Source organism: Aquila chrysaetos, chromosome 1, assembly GCF_900496995.4.
Source record: "Aquila chrysaetos chrysaetos chromosome 1, bAquChr1.4, whole genome shotgun sequence".
NCBI classification, from domain to species: Eukaryota; Metazoa; Chordata; class Aves; order Accipitriformes; family Accipitridae; genus Aquila; species Aquila chrysaetos.
In genome coordinates, this window is record NC_044004.1 from 27429797 (window position 1) to 27453401 (window position 23605).

A 23605-nucleotide genomic window follows, 5' to 3' on the forward strand; every position below is an offset into this window, starting at 1 on the left:
TTTCTTGGAAAGAAGGAAAAATACAGAAGGGAGACTAAGAATACTTATATTTTCTTAGTATTATTCGCTCTCACTGTCAAAACCCAAACAATGTATTCTTTTAAATTCATTTTAGATACTACAAAAAAGCACAAATGCCTATTTTTTTCCTCCTCTATATGATAACATGAGTTTTTCTTGCTGTTCCTCTTTTAAGGGAGGAAGAATCCACCATTCCCCACTCTCCCCTTACCAATGACTGAAAAATAAGTTAACATTTAAATTCTGGAATGCCATATAATAATTTTTTTTTTTTTTTTTAACAAGATACCTTTCTGTTCTGAAAGCAATATTAGTCTAGCAACTTCTATCATTTCTAAATCTGTAAAAAAGCCATCAAATAAATGCAAATATAATACCAATGTTAATGGCAGTCTCTTGTTTGTCCCCAGTAAGTATCCAAATTTTTATGTCTGCTTTCATGAGCGTCTCTATGGTTTCAGGCACTTTGTCTTGTAGTTTATCTTCAATTGCTGTTGCTCCAAGCAGCTGAAGATTCTGTGAACATAAAATATTCAGTACATGCAGTTTTTTTGGTTTAAATTCAGTTTTAACCTTTCCGTTTCTTTTGTTAAACTTTCCATATTTGCAACAAGATTAATGCTCTCTAAATTCATTAATCAGATTTGGTATCAACTAATAAAGATCTTCCAGTTTATTCCTATGAGCTTTAAGTTAAATACCTACATGGCTTGACAAACTGCACAGGGTAACCACTCAAATTATTCACATGCTCAGTAGCTTGTTCGGCAACAGCTACCTTTTCCTGAGGGGCATCTCTCTGATTTGAAGACTTAAGGAGTGCTATTATTACCTCTTCTCCCACTTGTCATGATTTCTCTTCACCTTGGAAAATAAACACCTGTCAATTCATCTTAATCTTAAAACTATAATCTTGACTATGTTTGGTTTTAACTTCCCATGCAGCAAATCTATATAGTTTTTGTGAACACAGCCATTTTTATACTTCATATTTCTGTACCTTTAAAACTAGCTAAAACCCTGTTAATGACACCATTATGAACCTAATAGCATGCAATCCTGCTTGCAGCATGGCCTGCATACTACATGCTGAGAAAGTGCTTGTGCAGCTAATACAAAAATTTGTAATGGTAGCAGGGTTGCCATCGCCTTAACAAAGTTACATGGTTTTAAGACTGTCTTGCGCATGTCTGGATAAACTGCTCATCTATGTAAACTGAAGTCCCACAAGTGACTGAAGCCATATATCCTCACTCTTTTTCATGAATTAAACACTGCAGTTTTTTGAGGCTCTGAATTTTAAGCAGTTTCATCAATGTAATTTCTCTTATCCTTTCCAAGAAAAAAACTATACCTCAACCTCCCCTCCCCCCAAAGTCAAGTATCAAAGCTTAAAGCAACATTGGTCTCATGGACTCCTTTTGCTTATACATTTAAGAGCCAAGGGAGCCTTTTTTGTTGAGGCAGTGAAGTCCAACTGCACGCTTGGCTACTCCAGCAGCAGTGTTGCCAGAAACTCAAGGGAAAGTGAGGGAAAATTACGGCTCCATTCTTGCGAGGCATCTGGGTATTACCTCCCTTTCTGCGCCTTCGGTACAAGAGAGGTTGACAAAGTGGAACAAGTGCAGCGGAGGGACACAAAAATAGCTTGACACTATATTAAGTGTGCCTGAAGAAGCAGGACGAGTTTAACATGGGAAAAAAATAAGGCTAAGGGAGGGATTCCACAGCTGCCTTCTGCTAACCGGAGGGCTTGCAGAGAAGCCATCTTCCTCCAAGATGTTAACATGGAAAGGGCAAGAGGCAACAGTCACATTCTGTAGCAACAGAAATTTTAATTCAGAAAAAGTGGAAAGAGAATAGTTGAGCACTAAAAAAAAAATTGCCTACTGCAGCTGGGAGAACTCCCTCCTTGCAGATACTCAGAACTTCATCAAAGTGCTGGGCTAGCAAAATTAGCCCTGCTTTGAGCAGGGATTTGTGTTTAGATGACCTCCAGAAGTCCCTTCCAACCTTAACTACTCTACAGTTCTAAGATCATTATACAATGAAGCAGAAGTTGTTTGCTTGTTATTACACTTTTTTACACAATAAAGCAACTCTGAGAAAAAGCTTTCCAGTAGTTCAACTTAAAATCAACGCCTTCTGGCAAGGTAGCTACTTGCTGCAAAAACTTTGTCAAATGAATCTTTCCTTCATTTTGATCATCTAAATTGCAAGGACTATATGACACAGCTGTCAGTATATTGCTAGATTTTTTTTCTGTCTAAGCATTATTCCTCAATAATGATTCAGATTTCATGGTATAGAAAGTAAGGACATAAATTAAAAAAACCACTCTCCTTGCCCTCTTGCCTTGCCCCGTGCGCCGCCCCCCCCCCCCCCCCCCACCCCCAACCCAACCGAAAAACAAAACCAAGAAAGCTACACGTACTTTTTCAATTAGTTCATAGCTCTCCTCAAGTTTGAGTGCTCTGTTTTGTATAGCTGTAGAAGCACGGTGATAGACATCTAACCACTCTTGATAATCACTTTCTGAAACCTCAGCCACAGCAAAACACAGAGTTCTTAAGCCTAAAGAGAAAGCAGGTAGTAAGTATGATTCAGTATTTGTTAGTCCCTCACTTGATATGCCTGCAATGAGTAACTACTAAAAGCTGAATTTATTCTGTATTTTACATATGCTTATACCTGATTTTCAACTTACTGCTACATGTCTTGAAGAACTTTTGAAAATATATATAAAGCAAAAAACATGATACAAATAGAAATGTATTCAACAGAGTAACTGTTTCAAGGTAGCTGAATGTAATACAGGTGATGTATTTCAGGGGAAAAAAAAAAAAAAAAGAAATTTTACACAGGATTCGACTTACCTTAAACTGTAAACAAAACATGAAGCAATCCCAAATTACACTTGCTGAACAGGTATATACATTAGATTTTTAGTAACATTAAAGCTATAAGATTCAATTATATTTCTGAACAAAAATTTTATAAACTTAGATGTTGCTATGCTGGAAAGCAATAAAGTTAAAATATATCAGCATAATGTTACAACTAACCTCTGCTTCACCCCTCCTCAATATCCTTAGGAAATTCTCAGTTGAAGTTTGAAATTTACCACCTAGAAGCCAACTCTGAATCCACTCAGATTTATTTTTCCCATCTCACAGATTCTTTCAGCTTTCCAAATTCTTAAACTAAAATCTTTGTGTACAGGCAACATTTGGAGATTTTACTTAATCTTTGAGCAAGTTATACGTAACAGATTTTTTTCCTTCAGCAGAAATCTGAATTCAGCACTACAGAGAGAATTTGAGACTACAAGATTATAAGAAACGTCTAATTTTTGACAACACATTTACATTCAATTTAAGTAGCTAGGTGTTAATGTTCTAACAGTTAATTTTCACATATTATCAGATTCTTAGATTTCTAGAACATGAAGTTGGCATAACTCTTCATATATTGAGAAGAGCACTGCTCTAGCCAAATGATGTCTTATGAAGCCGCAATTTGCAGGCAGGTAGATTTAGGTGGCGGATAGACAGGACTAATGTAGTTAGTGCCTTTGGTATTTGCCCACTCTGCTCTAGGACACGAACAGCACCATAACCAGGGATGGCTAAATGCAATCTTTATCTGTTCACAGGTTTCTGTTGTGTACAGCTCAGCACCAGCAGCAGTTTTGAAATGATCAAGAGCCTGGGCATGAAATCATACATATGTGTCTTAGATGTAATACAGCAATTTAATATCTTCAGGATGAAAACCATGTGTAATCCTAATTATCTTGACAACTGAACAGCATTAGGAACACAGCGTCTCACCATCTAGACCTAGAGAATAAACTTAAGGCTGACAAATCTCTGCATAATAAGGATACACTAGCAAGGTCCAAAGCAATGAATATGAGGCTAAGGGGAGGAAAGGAATTTATGACTGACTAATAGTGATACTATTTCCACAATTCTTTCAAAATATTTTATGCAGATGATAAAATGAAGAAAAGAAATCAGTGTGTATGGAATATCAGCAAACAAGTTTTTCAAGGCATTTGCTTTTTCTTTTTAAATCAGAGACTAATTATTTTTTCTATTTTTCATTTTAAAAAGATTCTTTTCATTGTGATTTAAAAGAATCTTCCAAATGAAAAGTGGAAAACAAAGTATCATTAAGTCTGCTTCTTAACAGACTGGAACAACAACACAGGAAAATTACACACTTTTTCTATTTATCCAAGCAGGCATTAACACTCAAGCTTAATAAATGCTTAAATATAAATGCCAACCATGCTAACCACTTCATTTTTGAACACACCAAGAGCATGCAGCAAATGCCAAGGACATACTGTACTGCCACATGAAAGGATACTCATGAGAAACTTTGCAATGTCATCGGCTGCAATTTAAATCTGATGCAAAAATAAATACTGATTTCTTTAATCGATTCCAGAGAGAGAGACGTACTTAATTTTTTTTTAAAGATTGAATTTAGTGCTTTTGAAAGGTTAGCAATTCACTCTCCTGAACAGTAAATCTTTTCATCTGTTGAAAAGGGTACAAAAAGTACTTGAACAAACTTCTTAACATTAATATGTATGTACAGTGGTTTTAAAGATGGGTGGAATTTTTCACTTTTTATGTTGATTCATTTGGTCCAACCTGCCTGCTAAGGAAAAAATGGTATCAGTTGTACCACTGATTTAATGAGAACAGTAATTAAGAACTGTATTGAAATTTTCATATCAATTCACACAGGATAGCAGATATTGATCTATTTTTACCTCTTCTGTAACCAAATATATAGCCTTATGATCCAAACTAACTTCACATCTAAGTAACCTTTCCTTGACTGATCCTGGTTAGGCCTTTGTAAATCGCCCAACTGGCCAACCAGCTCATACTACTAGACTGATGAGCTCAGAGGGTGTATCTGAGGCTTCATGTTGTACCATCAGTCAAGTTTGTTTGGTTTTACTTCTGCTTTCAAGTTTATTGTATTATTTATTATAACTTTGATACTCTCAGATTATTTAAGGCTAACCAAATGTTTCCTGCAGGGATCTTGCTACAGAAAACTAACAAAAGAAACAGATCTGTGCCTTGCTTCTGCTGTCACTGACACAATCAAGAGACTGAAGGTGCTGACTACAACACTAATCAAAACACTAAATTCCATTATAAACCAAAAGAGAAAAAATTAGAGAAGTCATATGAGTAACAGACAGAAGAAGGATCTTTCCTGATACAAGAAGATTTGGCCAGACATCAGTTACCAAAAGATAAGGATTGTATTTTAGAAAGAAAATATTTTATTAAAGTTTGCTTTCCAGTGTAAGCTTATTTAAGACACATTAAAGATAATTTTAATGTTCTAGTAACAGTATATTTAAAAAAATGAAGAGGTAAAAAAATTGCAGTTCAGATTCTCGTAACTATTATAATTCTGCTTCCAACTACTCTCTCCGAACTCGTGGATAAATTAAAACACTATGATACTTCACAGTACAACTCTATAATCCTTTACTAAGATACCAGAAAGGGGGCATGGCATAGAAGATCTAGGAACTGTGCTAGAAGAACTTACATGAAAGCAGAAACCTTTCTACAGTCTGCTTTGTGGCTCACATCTGTACTGTGGAATCCACTGTTATTAAATAACTAATTGGCTGTTTGTATCAGTCATCTTAATTTCACAGTCTTTTAAATTTTACTTACTATTCCTAGTTCATGAACCCTCATGAAGGGGTTCCCCACCTTCAGCAACTACTTTGTAAGACTGACTGTTAATACAGCAGAGATACCAAAACACACCATACAGAAAGCCAGTGATGGCAATTCCCCTTATTGTGACTGGTGACAGAAATAATATGGCATAAAGCTACCTTAAAAGCACTACACTAATCATTTCCAAGCATCTTCACTTTGTCTACTTCTTCCTGTGTGCTATCCCTACAGCATTAATTGTGTGTGGGACATGAAAGCAATCATGGGAAATGAGATCTTCAGAGAAACAAATGCAATGTGTTTGCTCACTGGAAAAATATATTCTGTTTTGAAGAGTCCACTGTGTACTGTGTGGTGGGTTTTTTTTGTTTTGTTTTCTTTCTTAAGCATGAACTTATTACTGACACTTCTCAGGAAGAGGAAGATCTTTTTTAGGAGGCATTACTAAAACATAATTTTCAAACTTAATGTGAATAAAACATTACAGCAAGATACAATTCCAGAATTGAAAAGTTGAGCAGTAACTGAATTTCATATTTAGTTCTATATTGAATAATATCACCCACCTTCTGTAGCAAACTGCTCTAGATGTTTTAAGGTGATTTCTTTGTATTTTGAACTTTCAGCAAGACGGTCATAAATTACAGTATCCTACAAAACAAATAAAATGAACTCAGAAGAATTTAATAGAAAAATGAGGATTTTTTTTGTGTAGACAATATAAATCATGTAGGAAAATGGCAGAAAAATATGCAGCACTGTATTAATTTACTTCAGCACTACTCCAGCATCAAAAGTGATTAGAAGTAATTTTATTTCAGAGGAAAGAAAAAAGGACACTCCAAATCCTCAGATTCTCTAAATTTACAAATTCTGCTATGATGCAGTTTTTCTCTACCGCATTTTTTGCTGTTATTTCCCTTCATTTTGAAAAGCACTGCATCTTCCTTTGGTTTGCCATGTGAATTCTTTTGATCTCCAAAAATGCTGTCTTTCGCTAATATTAAGCCCACAAGGTAAAATCAGTGTTTCATAACTGCCATTCTCAGGTTTTTGTAGCCAGTTTGATACACAGAATATTAACAACAGCTTCTTCTCTCCACTTGAGAAGACACAGAATGGATATTTATATTCAATCAACTTCATTTTTTTAAACCATTCGGGAAGGACTTGCATCCCTCTCTCCTTCAAACTTGCCTTAAGATACAGAACAAGAACTAAGGAGCAACTCTGCCATTCCCAGATACACTATGATTAAGATGTCTTCCCATAGATCTTGTTTTCAGGAAAATTTAATTCTGGCATAACATCAATGGTAGGTTAAAATTCCCATCTAGTCACTTATGCTAGATTACTATTTCTACCTAGTGGTTCATGCTCAGCTACTCCAGCAAGTAACTAATAGATTAAACCATATATTCATCCATTTTCTTGGAGTACAGAAGGAAGCAATTAATATGAAGCATAAAGGTTTTAGTCCAGTACAAAGAATAGGATGAACAGGTCTGTCATGCCATCATAGGCAGTTAGTAAAGACAGACATTAACTAGTTCATCACACGAAACAGCTACATAGTAAAATGATGTAAATTGAAAAAGGCATCAACATTCTTTCCTCCACATTTTCCATGTTTCGACTGCAGTTATAACAACCTTCTGCTTTCATATTTATATTGGTAGCACATGTTCTTTGATACAGTGAAAACAGAATAAAACTCACAGCTCCTTTGCAGTAGAGTCTTAACTTTCCTGATGGTGTGCGAACAATCACTGACATTCTCTTCCTAGTGCTGAAAAAGAAATAAATGCCCTATATAAATATCTACCAATATTTTAGCTAAGAATATCAATATATATCTTGTATAAAACAAAGGAAAAGAAGTAAGGGCTATCTATTCTGAATTACGTCCTCAGGTGACTGGGGTGGAAAAAACAGTTTTACTATTTAATAATTAGAGTGAATGCTGCTTTTCTGTGCATACTTCTGGAGGCCTTTTTCCCTGTAAAAACAAACTTGAGAATCTTCACCTTCATCTGAATACTGTCTACTGATCACAAAAAAGCATCTTAAAGCACAAAGCACTTGTGACCAATATCATAAAGAGGTAGTGCATCACAGACTGTTTCAGCTTTTTCTTCCCAGCCAAACAGTCTCTCGTACACTGTACTGTAATCCTATTACTGTCATCCCAGAGTTTCATTTATCACACAAAGTTTTAAGTGTGCTAAGAATTGCAAAGGGCCTCACCTCATTTTAACTACTCTGGCTCTCAGTCATTAATGAGATCTAAGTATTTTTAGTTTTTGTCCTCACAACTGTAGTAGGAATTGGAGGAAAGCATGAAGACTGTCACTCTGCTTTCTGTCTTCCCTTTGAGGTCCTCCAACAAACATACTTCAGATTCAAGATCATGTCCAGTCAAAAATGTGTATTTATACCATAATTCTTTCAAACTTCAACTTTTTAAATAAAACCACAGAAACTATTCAGGGAACAAAACACGTTTCTCACACAACAGTTCACAGTAAAATACACAAAAGAGATGGAAGTAAATGGTCCTTTTACAATTTTGGTTCCTGTTGGAATTGGATCCCATTTATACATCATCAAATAGCATTATTGTATGAATGGTTCCTGAAGTTCAGACTGACATGGAAAACATCCTATAAGTGGAACGTATGGACATAGGTGGAGGAAAGAATTTTGTAATTACTGATAAAGTAAGTGACTGAATAGTATCTTCAAGAAAATATTTTCCTATTCCACCTGCGTGCGCACTTTGCTTCAAGTACAGACATCTGAACAGCAATATTAAATTACATTTTGACTGTGAATATTGCACAAGAGAGCATAAAAAGGCATTAACTTCCACAACTCTTCCTCCATTTCATCTCTAATCCAAAAAAGCTCATATAAGCAGAATTCAAAAAACCCTTAGACATTGTCCAGTTGGGGATCTGCTTAGACAACAGTGGAGAAATTCAGATCTAAACTGCAGTTAAGTTGCCTAAAATAAAAGGAAGTCTCAGACCCACTTTGATCCCGGCAAGATTATCTAACCTACTGTACTTAAATTTATTACACTTGCCTGAATGTTAAGGAACTGTGGAGGAATTACATAATTTCGGGTTTGTATAAACAATAATTTGATATATATGCCCCTGACAGGTAAAAACTCAGGAGTTTTGTACTTGTCTTCCAGTACCGGAAGATTGCAATACTGAAGTTCTGCATACAGCTGCCTATCAATCTACTGAAGATATATCAGAGAATAACCAATGTTTTCCTGTAGCATTCTGAAACTTTAGCTATGAAGACAGATACTGAATCTTGACTGACATACATTTTCTTAGTAAAACTTCAATAAAGCTCATGAGCAGGACTTACTGTCAAGGACTTCTAACTTTTTATGAGCCTTTTCATTGCAGTGAGAGTTTTATTTACTTTTCCTGGTGAAATACAGAAAACCACAAAATTGCACTACTACAAGTAACTGTCAGTGTGAGACCATTTGTTTTGTTTTGTTTTCTTCACCATAGAAGTGATGTGAGCAGCCATAAAGGTGACCCGGTTATAAGGGGAAAAATACTGAACAGAAGAAGTCTGCTGAAATATTGACAGAGAAAGTGCCTGCCAGCCTGGGAACTGCTAGCCTGTGAACTAGGCCTGGGAACCAGAAACATCCTTGAGAAGTGCAGCCAGCATCTCTGAAGTACAGCTGGGTACCTAGAAACTGGAGACATCCTGAGATACCATCAATAAGTGCAAAATAAGGAACTGTAACTGCAACCTATTGTCCGGAAAGGTGAAAAAGTCTGGAAAGGGGAGAAAACATCCTGCGAAAGTAGGAATTGGCAACTGCTATTGGTTGTTCTAGCTGAAAGAACCGGAAAACAGTGTGGAAAAATAAAAATTGGTCTGAGAGAAAAGAAAACACCATCATCTATTGACTCTCTCAGGTGAAAAATAGGAATTAGCAGCATCTATTGACTGCTCCAGGTGGTGGTGTCCTACACCCCCTTATGTCTCTGCCATATAAAAATGACTTGCTTTTACCCAAAATGGAGCCTCTATCTCTAAGAGCCATCCCTGCATGAATTTTCCTCTGTGATCTCCTGGACAAGTTATTGGACCATCACCAGGAACACCTGGCTGACTCCAGACTCTCGCTCTTTGAAGTGAGACTTTGTCCGTCATTGACTTTGAGGCCCCACTCCTGGGAGCGGTTTGGTGAGCACTGTACTGGTACTATTTTGAATAATATATATATATGTGTGTGTATGCATGCACATACAGGTAATGGATTGTAAGTGTATTTCTTCACTAGTGATAATTTAGTAGCAACTTGTAGTATATGGAAATATATACTTGCTGCTACTATTGATTGCTGCTACTATTAAAATATAAGTCTACTTTATTACTCATGAGTATACTTGCTTTACTAATCATAATTTGTAATAATCTGTAATAAAGAAATTTAGAAAATAAAGCCTCTGTGTCCTTGTGTGCTGTGGAACCCTGCAAACCCACTGTCATGATCTCTATACACCCACAGGCTGGGTAAACCTTTGGGTTGTGATGAGTAGGCAGAATAGCTAGTAATTCCCATGGAGTTGCCATGGGATTACAGATGGATAGAATACTTAATACTTCACTCAGAATACAAAATACTTTCCTCAGTCCCAAGATTTGCCACTTCCAGAAGTAGCTCTTGATGGGCCCATTACTTTAAAATCTGTCTCAGGTTTAAGATGAAAATTTCTTCAGAGTGTAAGCACACAAGCACAGAAAACAAGCACTGCTACAGAGGTTTGGGTACATCCTCTGTCAGCCACTCATTCTTTTTCTATGTTTAGAAACAGTATCAGTCTTCAGTCACAAAACAGGATCAGTATATTCTAGACCTCTTTGAATGATGGAGAGGAGATAAGGTCTCAAATCTCTAGAGGTAGGCCTTCTGTCTGCCCAGTACAACAGCCAAGGTAACATGGATTATTCATAAAACTGATCAGACACAGCAGCACTAGTTGAACTATTGCTGTATTTCAGGTAAATATACTGGCATTCTAAATCAAAAATACATTTTAGACAAGAAGCTTTACTCTGTAACTATCTGTCCTGGTTTCAGCTGGGATAGAGTTAATTTTTCTTTCTAGTAGCTGGTATAGTGTTATATCTTGGATTCAGTATGAGAAGAATGTTGATAACACACTGATGTTTTCAGTTGTTGCTCAGGAGTGTTTAGACTAAGTCAAGGATTCTTCAGCTTCCCATGCCCAGCCAGCAAGAAGGCTGGAGGGGCACAAGAAGTTGGGAGGGGACACAGCCAGGACAGCTGACCCAAACTGGCCAAAGGGATATTCCATACCGTGTGACGTCACGTCTAGTATATAAACTGGGGGGAGCTGGCCTGGGGGTATCGCTGCTTGGGAACTAACTGGGCATCAGTTGGCGAGTGGTAAGCAATTGCATTGTGCATCACTTGTTTTGTATATTCCAATCCTTTTATTAGTATTGTTGTTTTATTATTATTAGCATTATTATTATTTTCTTTCTTTCTGTCCTATTAAACTGTCTTTATCTCAACTCACAAGTTTTACTCTTTTTTCAGTTCTCCTCCCCACCACCGCATGGTGCTTAGTTGCTGGCTGGGGTTAAACCATGATAATATCACAGACAGTTTCTGCTAGACTGTGGAGGTATGCCCCAGGGATACAGATGAAAATCAGTCATTAAATCAATAGATGGTACATACTTCAGATATTGAGATATTATTACTATGTCTATACTCAATACTTGCCAGTGAAATTAATTCTGGTGCTAAAAATTCAATTAATTCCTCTAAGAAAACAATTGGATACAAGTCAAACCCTCATTCAGTAGCACTGTTAGTAATGACACGCTGATGTGCAATTTGTGCCCTGATAGTGGACATTCCTTATGCTTACTGAAACAAGGAATCACATGCTCAAAATCTTTGCAGCTGGCCCAGGTGAGAAGACAGTGCACGTAGTCAGTGCAGGGATGACAGTAAGCGTAAAACATTCTATGCTTCTGGATCCTTAACTGACATAGTGCCTTGCTTCCCCCTGCCCCGCAGACACATACACTAGGAGTTGGTTTTTGCTCCCAAGAGACAGCTGTGGTTTTTCTATTTGTTACAGTTCCAAATGACAGAATACAAGAAGGGGCACAACACCACACAATTCCTTCCCTGACAGTATGGGGAGCCCTGAACAGCACAGGGTCTGAACAACTCCCCAATTCCTTGAGCTTAAGGTACCACAGCAGTTGTGGCATCTGAAGAGAGTATCTACTGGAGGCAACCTAAACTCAGCACAAGTTCTCAAGACACTGTTTGCTCCACAGAGATTAGCACTATGTTTTAGGAATACTTGTCAGCTGGTTAAGGATTATCAGTTGCTTTCAGTATGCTCACCTGCCAGTTCGACTGAGAGCTACTTCCTTGCTATGAACAAAGTGTAATTAGCATATTGTATAAGTCTACTACTTCTCTTTTCACAGGCACAGCTATGGTCACTGTAAGAACAGAATACCATAAAAGACAACTCTACCAAGCATTCCTACAAGCTTTACTTCCATAACATACTTCTCTGAAAGACTATCCTAGCAAATGTTAACACTATTGCACTCTACTTGCAGAATAGTCTTATCTGGCTTGTACTGGAAGGTGGCAAGGAATTAGTGTGCATTTTTTCTGGGAAAAACTTGGAACACCTGGAAACTCTTCACTCAATAGTTTAATCACTACAGATTACTCCTCTGAAGGTACATGCTCCTACCCATACAGATGGTGTTATGTTTTGGAGCCAAAATTTCTCTTGCTGTGGAACAAGGGTGACCTCTAGTGCTTCCAACAAGTCAGTTCCAAGCAAAGCTAAAGACTACAGAATAAGAACAAAACCAGCTCTAAAACTGAATGCTTAATAAAGTTGGGTGATTGGTATCCACCAAAAAACTTAATCCTCCAAAGATTAAGATTTAAAAGCAATTCTCTCACCATAGAATATCACTGTTTAAATTACAATTTTAGACTGACACAGAAGTTTAAATAGATACATGAAATCAAGACAAAGATCAAAACCAGAAACAACATAGGAATCCTTCACTGCTACTCCATGAATGCAGTATAAACTTTCACAGATGTCAAACTAACAAGGCACTTTGTGCTACATGCTTGCTAACTTTCCAGAACAGAAAGCGAACGAAGTGCCTATAAAGAAATGAAACCATGGCATAAATCCTAAAAATTTCAAGTATGCCCTCTACAATATAGAAAAACAACATTAACTGCAAGCAGTCATTAAAAGACATTCAAAACTATTAAAATTACTCTGTTGCCTTATTCTTTTTTCACTGTGGTGATCTTTCTTTATGTTTCACATTATTATTCCTATTATTATAACTATAGGCAACTATTCTCATTTCACCCAACCTATATATCCTCAGCCTGTCTCTCCAGTGTTGCCTTGGATCTTTATTTTTTGATCTTTTTGCTTCTTTAGCTAAGCTCAAGGGACACATAATAGGACAGGAAGGAAAACAATGACCACTTTCTGCAGGCACAATTACAAGTAATCATACTAAAAAAAAAAAAAAAAAAAAGCTTCCTCTACATACAAATTCCTTCCCCATCCTATGCCAAAGTAAGCAATGGGCCTACACAAACACTTAGAACACAAATGGCATACATGGATACCATTTAAACAGACCTACATAACAAGTGAAATTGCATCCAGATTTCTTATGGGTACCTTTATAATTCCAACAGCTTTGACAGAAAATTTTTACTGAAAGCAAAGTATGTGATAAACTCAGTTTCCAAGAAAAATAACTGGCCAATGGTCTAGTGATGCTGCTCAGAAGAGAACAGGTTTCAGTCTCGAGTATTTAAACAAATCATAATTATGCAAGTATATTTAAGGTCAAATGCAAAATTTCATTCTATCAGTCAAGCCAAACACAAGTTATGTATAACACTTATTTGAATCTTCCCCCCCAAATATCAAATTTTTAGTAAATCACATGGTGTCAGGGCTTTCAGAAATACATTTAAAAGTTCAAGTACTTTCCTATACTGTCTTTTCGCGTGTTTTTTTTAAGTCTTGAGACAAAGGTTTTTTTTCAATCTTTGCGCTAAAGCAAAAGTGAAAAATATTAGCCAAAAAGGAGACAACAGGAAAAAATATATGCCTCTGAAAATGTTTTACAATAAATCAGAAGTGTGATCTTAATCATGTACACTGTTTTGCCTATAGTATGATCACATATTAGAGATAAAAGCCACACAACTGCATACTTTGCCTGTACAAATATAAAAAATGCCAACATTTTTACCCATAAGAGAAACTCATAAAGTATTTTCACAAAAATACACTAAGTGCACAACATGCTCTTTACCTGGTAAATTCCAGGACGTTTAGCAGTTCATATCTTTCTTCCTGTCCCAGCTGAAGAATAGGAGGAAAAAAAAAAAGTGAGAATTAATGCAAAAAACTCAACCAAAAGAACCAAAACCAAACAACATCTCAATAGATATGTACCATGATGCACTTATTCTGAAATTATTTGATATGTCAAGAGTAAATACAGCAAATTATAATGTTACTCCAATGTACTTACAGACTCTATGATTACTGAGTCAGGTGTCCTTCCCGTGAATACAAAACGAAGATGCCTGGCTGCTCTGACCAATGCTCCTTCATCTGCAACAAGTCAATTAGTTATTTTGCAGATGTACCAGAAAACTGTTAGATTACCCCATGACTTAATGGACACAGTCCAAGCTTTTCTACTTTTGGCTTCCTTTTTCCTTTATAGATTTTTAAGATTAGATGTGGTGCTGGAAAGAACTCTTTGTTTCTCCTGTTAAAACTGATGAAATGAGTTTACGGCTCAGAGAAAATAAGCCCCCAAAGGAACACGCCTCTCAGCTCACTAACGAGAGCGTCCTTTTCAAAGCACCTAGGCAAGCACCTTCCTCAGTGGGGCACTGGACAAAGTACATTTCTTTTTGTATAAGTTCTGTTTTAGAAGAGAAGAGTGGTAAGCGATTGCTGTAAATAACAAATAACTTCAATGTCTACATTCAGGAAACATTTCAAGCAGCAGCCCAGTCTCCCATAGGCATCAGTTCTCTCCAAATGGCTCAGGATGTCAGAACAGAATTTGCTTGCAATGCCCAGTAAAACATTGCCCTGACCCATTAGCTTTATTGATTGCCCTACCTCTGCCCTTGTCTTCCAACTGTTAAAGGACAGAATTTAGAGGAATAGCCACCTGGGAGCTGGGGCAGACAGGGAAGGCGAAGGCTGGAGACTCTCTGCGCTTCCTGTCATTTCTCCCATCATAACTTCTTATAATACATTAGCTCAGCAGAGCTGTGCATATTTTAATCATTTTGCCTTGCTTCATCATTTCCTGAATTCAAAAATTGTCTATGAACCACAGTAGGCTTGAACCCGACTTTTTGCACTATAATCTTTTCTCACTCTCTAGTAGCACTTATCACAACTTTTATCCTATTAAAAACATTTCTTTTTCATTTTGGATTACAAATGCATTCTTTGTTTTAAATCAATACCATGGTTATCAAGTACAGAATAGGTTCACAAGCAAGGACATCAATTTGTCTCCTGGTTTGATTTCTATTTGCATTTGAGCAGTTCCTTCAGACTTCCACAGCAATCTGACAACACCTTAGGAGTGCTGTATGGTTAATCACCCTTCACCCTTATAATCCATAGGACATCCATATAAATTTTCTAAAGCAAATCAGAAAAGTCTAGATCCTTTTTTGACAAAACTGATTTTAGCTGACACCAATTCTTTTTTTGAGGGATATGTTTTCTTTTTTAATTGTGGAAGATACTTCAAAAACCAATAAACTTTGAATAAAACTTGCTTGTTGACTTGATAGAACACTTTACTATACGTTCACTCAATTATCTGAGTCTCACCTGGAGATGCTGCTTGATATATAATTTTATCACCTTCTCTTTCTGGAACTGCTGTATGACACACTGCCATCATTGTCAAAAACTCACATATTATAGGTGCAGTTGGCTTAAAAAAAAAAAAGTCAGAGCGTGATTAATTATTTAAGCAATAACTAACTGAAATGTAATAATAGATATGGACAAATAACAGTCAAGAAAAAAATTAATTAAAGATTTTTCCTCTCTTCTTTAAAAACTGTCCTGGTTTCAGCTGGGATAGAGTTGTCTTCCTAGTAGCTGGTACAGTACAGTAGCTATGTTTTGAGTTCAGTATGTGAAGAATGTTGATAACACTGATGTTTTCAGTTGTTGCTAAGTAATGTTTAGACTAAAGTCAAGGATTTTTCAGTTTCTCATGCCCAGCCAGCGAGAAAGCTGGAGGGGCACAAGAAGTTGGCACAGGATACAGCCAGGGCAGCTGACCCAAAGTGGCCAACGGGGTATTCCACACCGTGTGACGTCCCGTCTAGTATAGGAACTGGGGGGAGTGGGGGCGGGGGGAATCGCCGCACAGTGACTAGCTGGGTGTCGGTCGGCGGGTGGTGAGCAATTGCACTGCGCATCATTTGTACATTCCAATCCTTTTATTATTGCTGTTGTCATTTTATTAGTGTTATCACTATCATTATTAGTTTCTTCTTTTCTGTTCTATTAAACCATTCTTATCTCAACCCACGAATTTTACTTCTTTTCCCGATTTTCTCCCCCATCCCACTGGGTGGGTGGGGGGGAGTGAGTGAGCAGCTGCATGGTGCTTAGTTGCTGGCTGGGGTTAAACCACGACAAAAACTATCAACAGCTAAACAAAACAGGCATTATCTGCACACTAATCTCAGCATGCAGAATAACTTCTTGCTGCTTTACTTCGATACTGGCTATATAGATAGAATTTAGTGGCCTTTTTCCATCATAACAATCAAAAGTAGATAACTAGAAACATAGAATAATTCAAATAAGCATTTCATAGGGAAGGTAAATCTGAATGCTGTATTGAAAGAATTTTACATTATTTAGTGAAGTCTCTTTGGATGTTGTTTTTTTACTAAAAATATTCCCTTTTACGTTACTTTTGTCTAATACTATATTTGACAATACTTCTTAAGAACCTTTAGAAAGATGAAGCAACCGAACCCGAAAATCATGTGGAAAATGCTGCAAGGTCAGGCAGACAGCTTTTAAAGGAAGACATTTAGATGAATGTCTCAGGCACTTCAGAGTCCACAAAGCTGAAACAATTTTAAATGATTTAGCCAAAAGAGGGGAAAAGAGTGTATATAAGCAAAATAGTTGATTGGTTTTGATGAATACAGCTAAAAACCTTATTAGTACAGCTGAAATTTGCAAAATGAATGAACTGACTCCTGAATAGTTGTTCAAAAGAAACCCCAGCATTCCCCCTAAGTAAGTTCAAAGCAGCTGCCACCTCAACTGAGGTTTTTTGTAGCATATTTATAATATTTCAGATTAGTAGCAGACTAAGAATGTGAACAATAAAGATAACATTACAATGACTCTATAAAATACAATAAGCTCTGAAAACCTAACTTAATTGCATAGCGCAGAAACACTAATGGGAGCAGGTTCCTGTCCTCTTCCACTGAGGACCCCCAGATCGTCTAAGATGTACTGAGAAGGCTGAATTATAGATTCTTTTCCAAAGCACTTCAGAACACATTTAACATACAATGATGAAACCTCTCTTTGAATGTGTTCCTGAATTTTTACTTTAAGATGTATACAAATGCAATTTTATAGCTTGTATGCTCATATTATATATACTTAATACTACATATCTACCAGAAAACTTTCAAGATTCAACCACCTGCATACCAAGGATTCTCTAGACAAGAGCAGTAACAGGACGATGCCTCTTCCAAGCATTCTACGTTACTAGCACTGAAAATGGCCTGTGCAGGTAAGTATAACAGCCCCCTCTGCCTTAGACAGGCTTGAGAGTTGCACTCAGGTGTCTAGCATTTAAGACTGCCCCATTTGTAGAACAAAATGCTTCACTGTCTGCCAGCTACCCTGAAATTATTTTCCCGGGAAGACAAAATTTAAGGAAAGAAAAGAGTAATTTATTTACACTCTTCAAAAACAGAACAAACAGTCACACTATTTAAGGTAGGCGTTCTTGGTTATGACTAGGCAAAAACATCTCTTGTACAAATGACAAACAGAAAGCGGTAATGATGGTACTCTTTCTTTGTCAAATCATAAACTAAGCTATTAACTTTCTGTGAAATGTATTGTCTCTTTGGGGCAAGTATCAGCCTCCAGAATGCCTGTTTCATTTCGTCATCTGAACTAATAATCTAACCTCATGGAAGCATGTACACAAAAACAATGTATATGGTTAAGTTCTGACTCTTGTCTATGCTTGGGCACAGAAATACTAAGTCATGTCAGGATAACAAGTTAACCTGACTGATCCTGAAAGCTTTGATGGATGTCATGACATGATATGAACAGCATAGCTAATGTTAAAACACCCACAGAATGAAGAACTTACGACTATTATATTTCAGACTCATAACATCCGAATCATACCATAAAGAAAAAAAAAAAAAGGACAGAATCTAATTAACAAGTATCAGCAACAAACAATTATAAAAGTATTCATGAGGGCATGCTGATTTTGTGTAAATACATAATTTATTTATTTTCTTTCAAAGGACATAATCTTTTGACTTACTGAAAGCAATGGTTTGATTTCACAAAACAATGTCAATTGTTTCTATATAACTTACATGATTGCTTTGAAGGTTCTCTAGTAATGAGGAGTCACTAAATGTTTTTTCTTCTCCATTTTGTGAGCCCTGCCTAGAAATAATTAAGTAGAAAAAAGATCATTATTAGCATATTCTCAACAATTCATATAAAAATCATCCACCCTACTGTGCTAAGGTCAAACAAATTTTCGTTTGTAGCTGTTACAATAAAGGCTGCAATCACATACTGCGACAAAATGAAGTAAAAAGGTACTTGTTTCACATTTCCAAACTTTATCTAATTTTAAGAAACCTTGATTTATATAAATACACTTAAATCCAGGGAAGTTTCTCTGCTGACTTGAGATAATGCAGGATGAAGTAAAAATAAATGTACAATGTAAGACTGTGGCTTCTTGTTATCTGATCTCTAGAATGGGATTATTGAAGAGATTCAGAACAAGATATGCCTGAAGAGATCACATTTCTTTGAGAAGTTACCAGTTTTGGAATAGGTTCGCAAATGTTTGCAGAAAATAAAGTCCAGTATCTGAAAGGGGTAAGCAAACTGAGTTCAGATATCAGGGAAGTCTGCATGGAGAGGGTTTGTTTTCTATTACTCGTGACCAAAAAGGAACCTAGTAAACTCATGGATAAAGAAGATGCAGCAACAGTGGTGAAATAGGAAGGGACTGAACAGTTGTGAGGTGGAGATGGTTCTGCAGAAATAAAGTCATACACTAAAATCTCTCAAATTGCACAAATCTGGCTGAAGCTGAGAGATCAAAAATATAGATACTTCTAGGAAGACTTAATACTCAACAGTCAGCTGCAGTAACAAGACAATCTAGTTGAGTTTGAATCTCAGTGAAACAAAACAGTGCTGCAAAGTGAACCCAGTTGGAAGAAAGTATTCTTTTTTCATTTACTGTGGATCTTGCCTTGGCTCACGTAATCTTGCAAGAGAGTGAACACATTCTGTGATTTAAGTTGAAGGATAAGCCATATACATCAAAGGCAATCTAAAGATTCTCTATGAAAACCAAAAGTGAGCTGTTTTAGTCCTGCACTACCATGAAGGAATATAAATTTGCAGTACCTCATCTATATAACCACCTAAGGACTACTTTTTCTAAAAAAACTATTATTAAAGCAAGAAATTCAAAGCATCCACATTCACCAAGACTTTTTTTTAAAATGCAAAGCAAATAGATCTTGAAGTGCCAAAGTTGACAACTTCAGATACACTAAATTTGTTTAGAGTCTAAGGTTTGAGCTTTGTTTGCTTAAAGCCTTCTGACAGAAAGACTTCAAGACATTTTCCAGATTCCCAGTGCTAAAAAAAAGGAAAAATATTTGCAGGTATATATTGTGTCAAACTGGAAAACAATTTTTTCCAATACAAAAAAATAAAGATTTAAAAGATTTGGAATTCAGTACATTAGTCATTTTAGGATTAGAAATGTTACTGTCATAAACAGATTCTATTAATCACAATAGATTTACATACAAAAAAAATTCTTCTTAATTATCACATTTCTTAAGTATTTACAAGATGTTCATTGCTTATAAAAGGGAGGTGCTTTTTTTTTTTTTTTTTTAAACTACTGCTCTGGCGTAATTTTATCCATTTCAGATTTGCTTATAAAAATGTTGATGTGTATGAGTCAAAACCAGTCTTATTTCATAAATGCCTTACAAGCAAGCATGCTTAATTTCATTTAAGCATTGCATTATTTTAATGAAACCACTCACTTGTGCGCAGTTAAGCACACCTGTACATCTTTGTAAGAAACATCTTGCTGCTACATCAAACGAGGATATTCAGGTCAGGCAGGATTTTGGGGTGTGCATGTGTGCCACTTTTCATGTGTATGTGGGGGGTACTTTTCAGGTTTTGTTTTTTTTAATCTAAAGAAAGAATTATTAATTCTAATCTAGCAAAGCAAGTTTTTTTCCCCTCAAACTTTTCTAAACATAAGACGACAAACACATTAGTTTTGTGTGACATACCTTTCTGTCACTTTCAACAAATACAATAGTGATAATTTAGAGACTGTAAGTGACATTTTTTCCCCGATCTATCTGAGCTTATTTTGAATGGTATTGTAAATATTTAGTTTAAGAAAGTATGATGAAAAAGTACAAGGCATCATCCACATGGCAGCAGAAAAGCAGCCAGGAATTAGTCTTTCCTGAGAGATTAAGAGATTAATGTTGGCCTCAAGTGTATTTGGGTGCTTTAATATCAGTTTCAGTTAAGAACTAGGTAGTGCTAATATTCTAAAACTATCTGTAGGAAGTAAAATATTAACAATAACTTATTACATATTTTTCACTCTCAAATATGGACCTTTTTTCAAACATATTAGAGATTATTACTAACCTATTACTAAGTAACAATAGAAAAGCATGATTAAAGTTACCACCATACCAACTACCTTAATAAATGACAAAACTTTCTCTCCAATAAGCAATTCTGAATTGTACAGGACTGTCATTAGAATAACTGTACTATACCTCAGTAACCCTATTAGCAATTCTCTTCTAGAACACACAACCTAATGCTGGAGAAGTCCGATGGCATAAATTTGTGTAAGACTCTGTCGGTCTGCATCAATTTGAAGCTGAAGTAACTTCTGAGTAAAATATCTGTTTCTAAAAATCTCGCTTACTGGTTTTAAGCTTGAATCTTCAACAAATACCACATACTAAATGATTTTTAGAGCTTACCAATCATCTGAAGGAACACTATAATCCTCAGGCTCGGGGCAATGGCTGCACAAGAAGTAAGGAAAGAATAGAAACAGGGAGAGGAAAAAGAATCACAAAGGCTAAAAAACTGGATCATGTATAAAAAAGAAGTTAGTTAATGAAATTAAATTACTAAAAAAAGCTTTAAAGGTATCTCAACTGAGTATTTTGCTAGTGCCTAGATAACAATAAAATTTTGCAAAAATATAATGCTTCTTTTGAGGCTTCAAAAACTATAAATGATCTTTTTTTTTTTTTTCAATTGAATGCTGGTCTTCTTACTAACTTACAACAGCAGATATAAAGGCATTTGCCCTCTTTACAAATCTTGGTTTATATTTCCGTATATATACATTGTTACAGTTTCTCATTAAACAAAAGATAGTTTTTTAATTATCTGAAGCCACGCTAATGCAGCTTGCCTGGCTGAGTTCACAAAATGCTGATGAACAAAGCTAGCCATAGCACGTGAAGGACTCTGCCCTGTGATGACACAGGTTTGAATATCACAATTTGTAACACACTTAGAAAGAAGAGGCATGGGAGATGGAACAGTCACTTTGACCCTTTTCTGCATTTCCAACTTCTTATTTGCATCACTACAGAACAGACAGAGTGACTCTCTTCTCCGAGTAGCTATGAGAGATGCTGTAATGGCTATTCATTGTAAAGAGAAACTCTGCTTTCTAAACAGTGATGTTAATCAGAAAACTGGTCTGTCTTTTTCAAAACGGGGTGGATGGGAGCTGGAAAGTATAGCAAGAAAAAAATCAGATTTTTTTTGTAAAAAATACATTCACACCTATGTTTCATAAAGGAGAAATTTTAGAATTTGTGATACACTGACTTCAGATGAAGATATATAATGAACCGAGTATAAAATACTGATTTTAAAAATAATGAATTAAAAAAATCATCAGTATGGTTAATGCATTAAGGATCTAAGTTTTTTCAAAATGGAAAGCCTAGATTAGACTCCTGAAAATTAGGATTTTCAAAAGGATTCTAATGATAAAGCCACAAAAGCCAAATCATTACCTTTAGCACAAGCCCAACACTTAATTTCACAACCTCTGTCTGATCTCTGCCCAGTTCTAAAGGTGTCTAATTATTTGCTACTGAATGCTCCGAGATGGGCCCAGGTCCAGCATCTCACATACTCGTAAGCCACACTGGCATTTACAATGCAGGTGCTTCTGCTCTATTTATTGCTCTAATAAATTTTTTTCAAGTAAACAGCCTTAGAAGTTTAAGGCTCTTACAAACTCTGTGGAAGGAGTTGGCTGCAACTGCTGACAAAGAACAGCAAAATGCTTTGTTTACATTTACTTGGAGAGGTTTCTTAATAGCAACATTGATATTTGGAGTTATGTCACTATAACAGTATTCATAAAAGCCACTTGGATGGTGCCTACAGTACTGTAGTTCATGCTACAGTACTGTAATTCAAATTCTTGTTCATCCTGCATATTATTTAGTGCAAGAACATGTACCTACATAAAATATGAGCATGGACAATGACACAAGTCTTTGGAAGTATGAGGGAAGACTTCTTTTTTAGTAACAACAGTAAACAGACTGAGCGATAGAGAAAACATGCATGCTGAAGTTGTGTTACAGCAGTAAGCCTTTGGTAGCTAAACTTTTTGTTCCCCTTTGCAAAAAGAGATGTCATGACTGAAGTGATGATACCTCTTGTAAGTAAGATTTCATAGTCACACAAACTGACTCCTATTTGTAGATATTGCCAGGCTTAAGTTTAACTGTAGTATTAATACATGGGTACATATGCACAGGCAGAGGAAAAGGAAGGCACACAAAGAGAAGTATATAAAAATACCTACCCATAAGCAACTCCTGCTACAGTACACTTCTTAAATTGCATGACATTGCAAGTCAGTGTACCCGTTTTATCAGAAAATATGTATTTGACCTAAATGAATGATAAAATTCATTATACGTTAACATTCAGCAGTTATTTACAGATCTAGTACAATTCATGACTATCAACACACCAAATATTTTTACCAGTTCTGCAATCTTCATAGTTTATTGTAAAAACAAATACAGTACATAAATGTGGCAGATGCACAGTTTTGATACCCATTTACAAACATACCAGTCAACAGAGATGTCAGAAAGCTTAAGCTTGCTTCAGTGCATGGTGGTATACTTAACTATCCCTCACTCTACATATTGTTGAAATGCATGAAACTAGCGAAGACCAATGGCTTTGCTAGTAAAACACTCAATTTCTGGCAGAAAGCAATACGGTAAAGGAAAAGTATCTATATGCATTTCTAAACCCCTCTTTTTGACAGAAATACCTTCTTAAAAGCCAAAACATTACTAAAAACCCAACAGTTCA

At 36.1% G+C, this 23605-nt stretch overlaps 1 protein-coding gene across 8 annotated transcripts in view; it reads right to left on the reverse strand.

Moving 5' to 3' along the window:
* ATP8A1 (ATPase phospholipid transporting 8A1) overlaps nucleotides 1–23605 on the reverse strand; it is a 128450-nt gene that overhangs the window by 60976 nt on the left and 43869 nt on the right. For 7 of the 8 annotated variants that reach the window (XM_030011099.2, XM_030011071.2, XM_030011061.2 and 4 more), the window contains 10 exons: nucleotides 23082–23170; nucleotides 21217–21261; nucleotides 18523–18595; nucleotides 15734–15839; nucleotides 14397–14479; nucleotides 14175–14224; nucleotides 7473–7542; nucleotides 6320–6404; nucleotides 2456–2595; nucleotides 399–537 (listed from right to left, as the gene is read on the reverse strand). In XM_030011099.2, coding sequence (XP_029866959.1) covers nucleotides 399–537; nucleotides 2456–2595; nucleotides 6320–6404; nucleotides 7473–7542; nucleotides 14175–14224; nucleotides 14397–14479; nucleotides 15734–15839; nucleotides 18523–18595; nucleotides 21217–21261; nucleotides 23082–23170 — 880 coding nt within the window. The remainder of the gene's footprint in view (nucleotides 1–398; nucleotides 538–2455; nucleotides 2596–6319; nucleotides 6405–7472; nucleotides 7543–14174; nucleotides 14225–14396; nucleotides 14480–15733; nucleotides 15840–18522; nucleotides 18596–21216; nucleotides 21262–23081; nucleotides 23171–23605) is intronic. The other variant, XM_030011089.2, reaches the window with a different exon arrangement.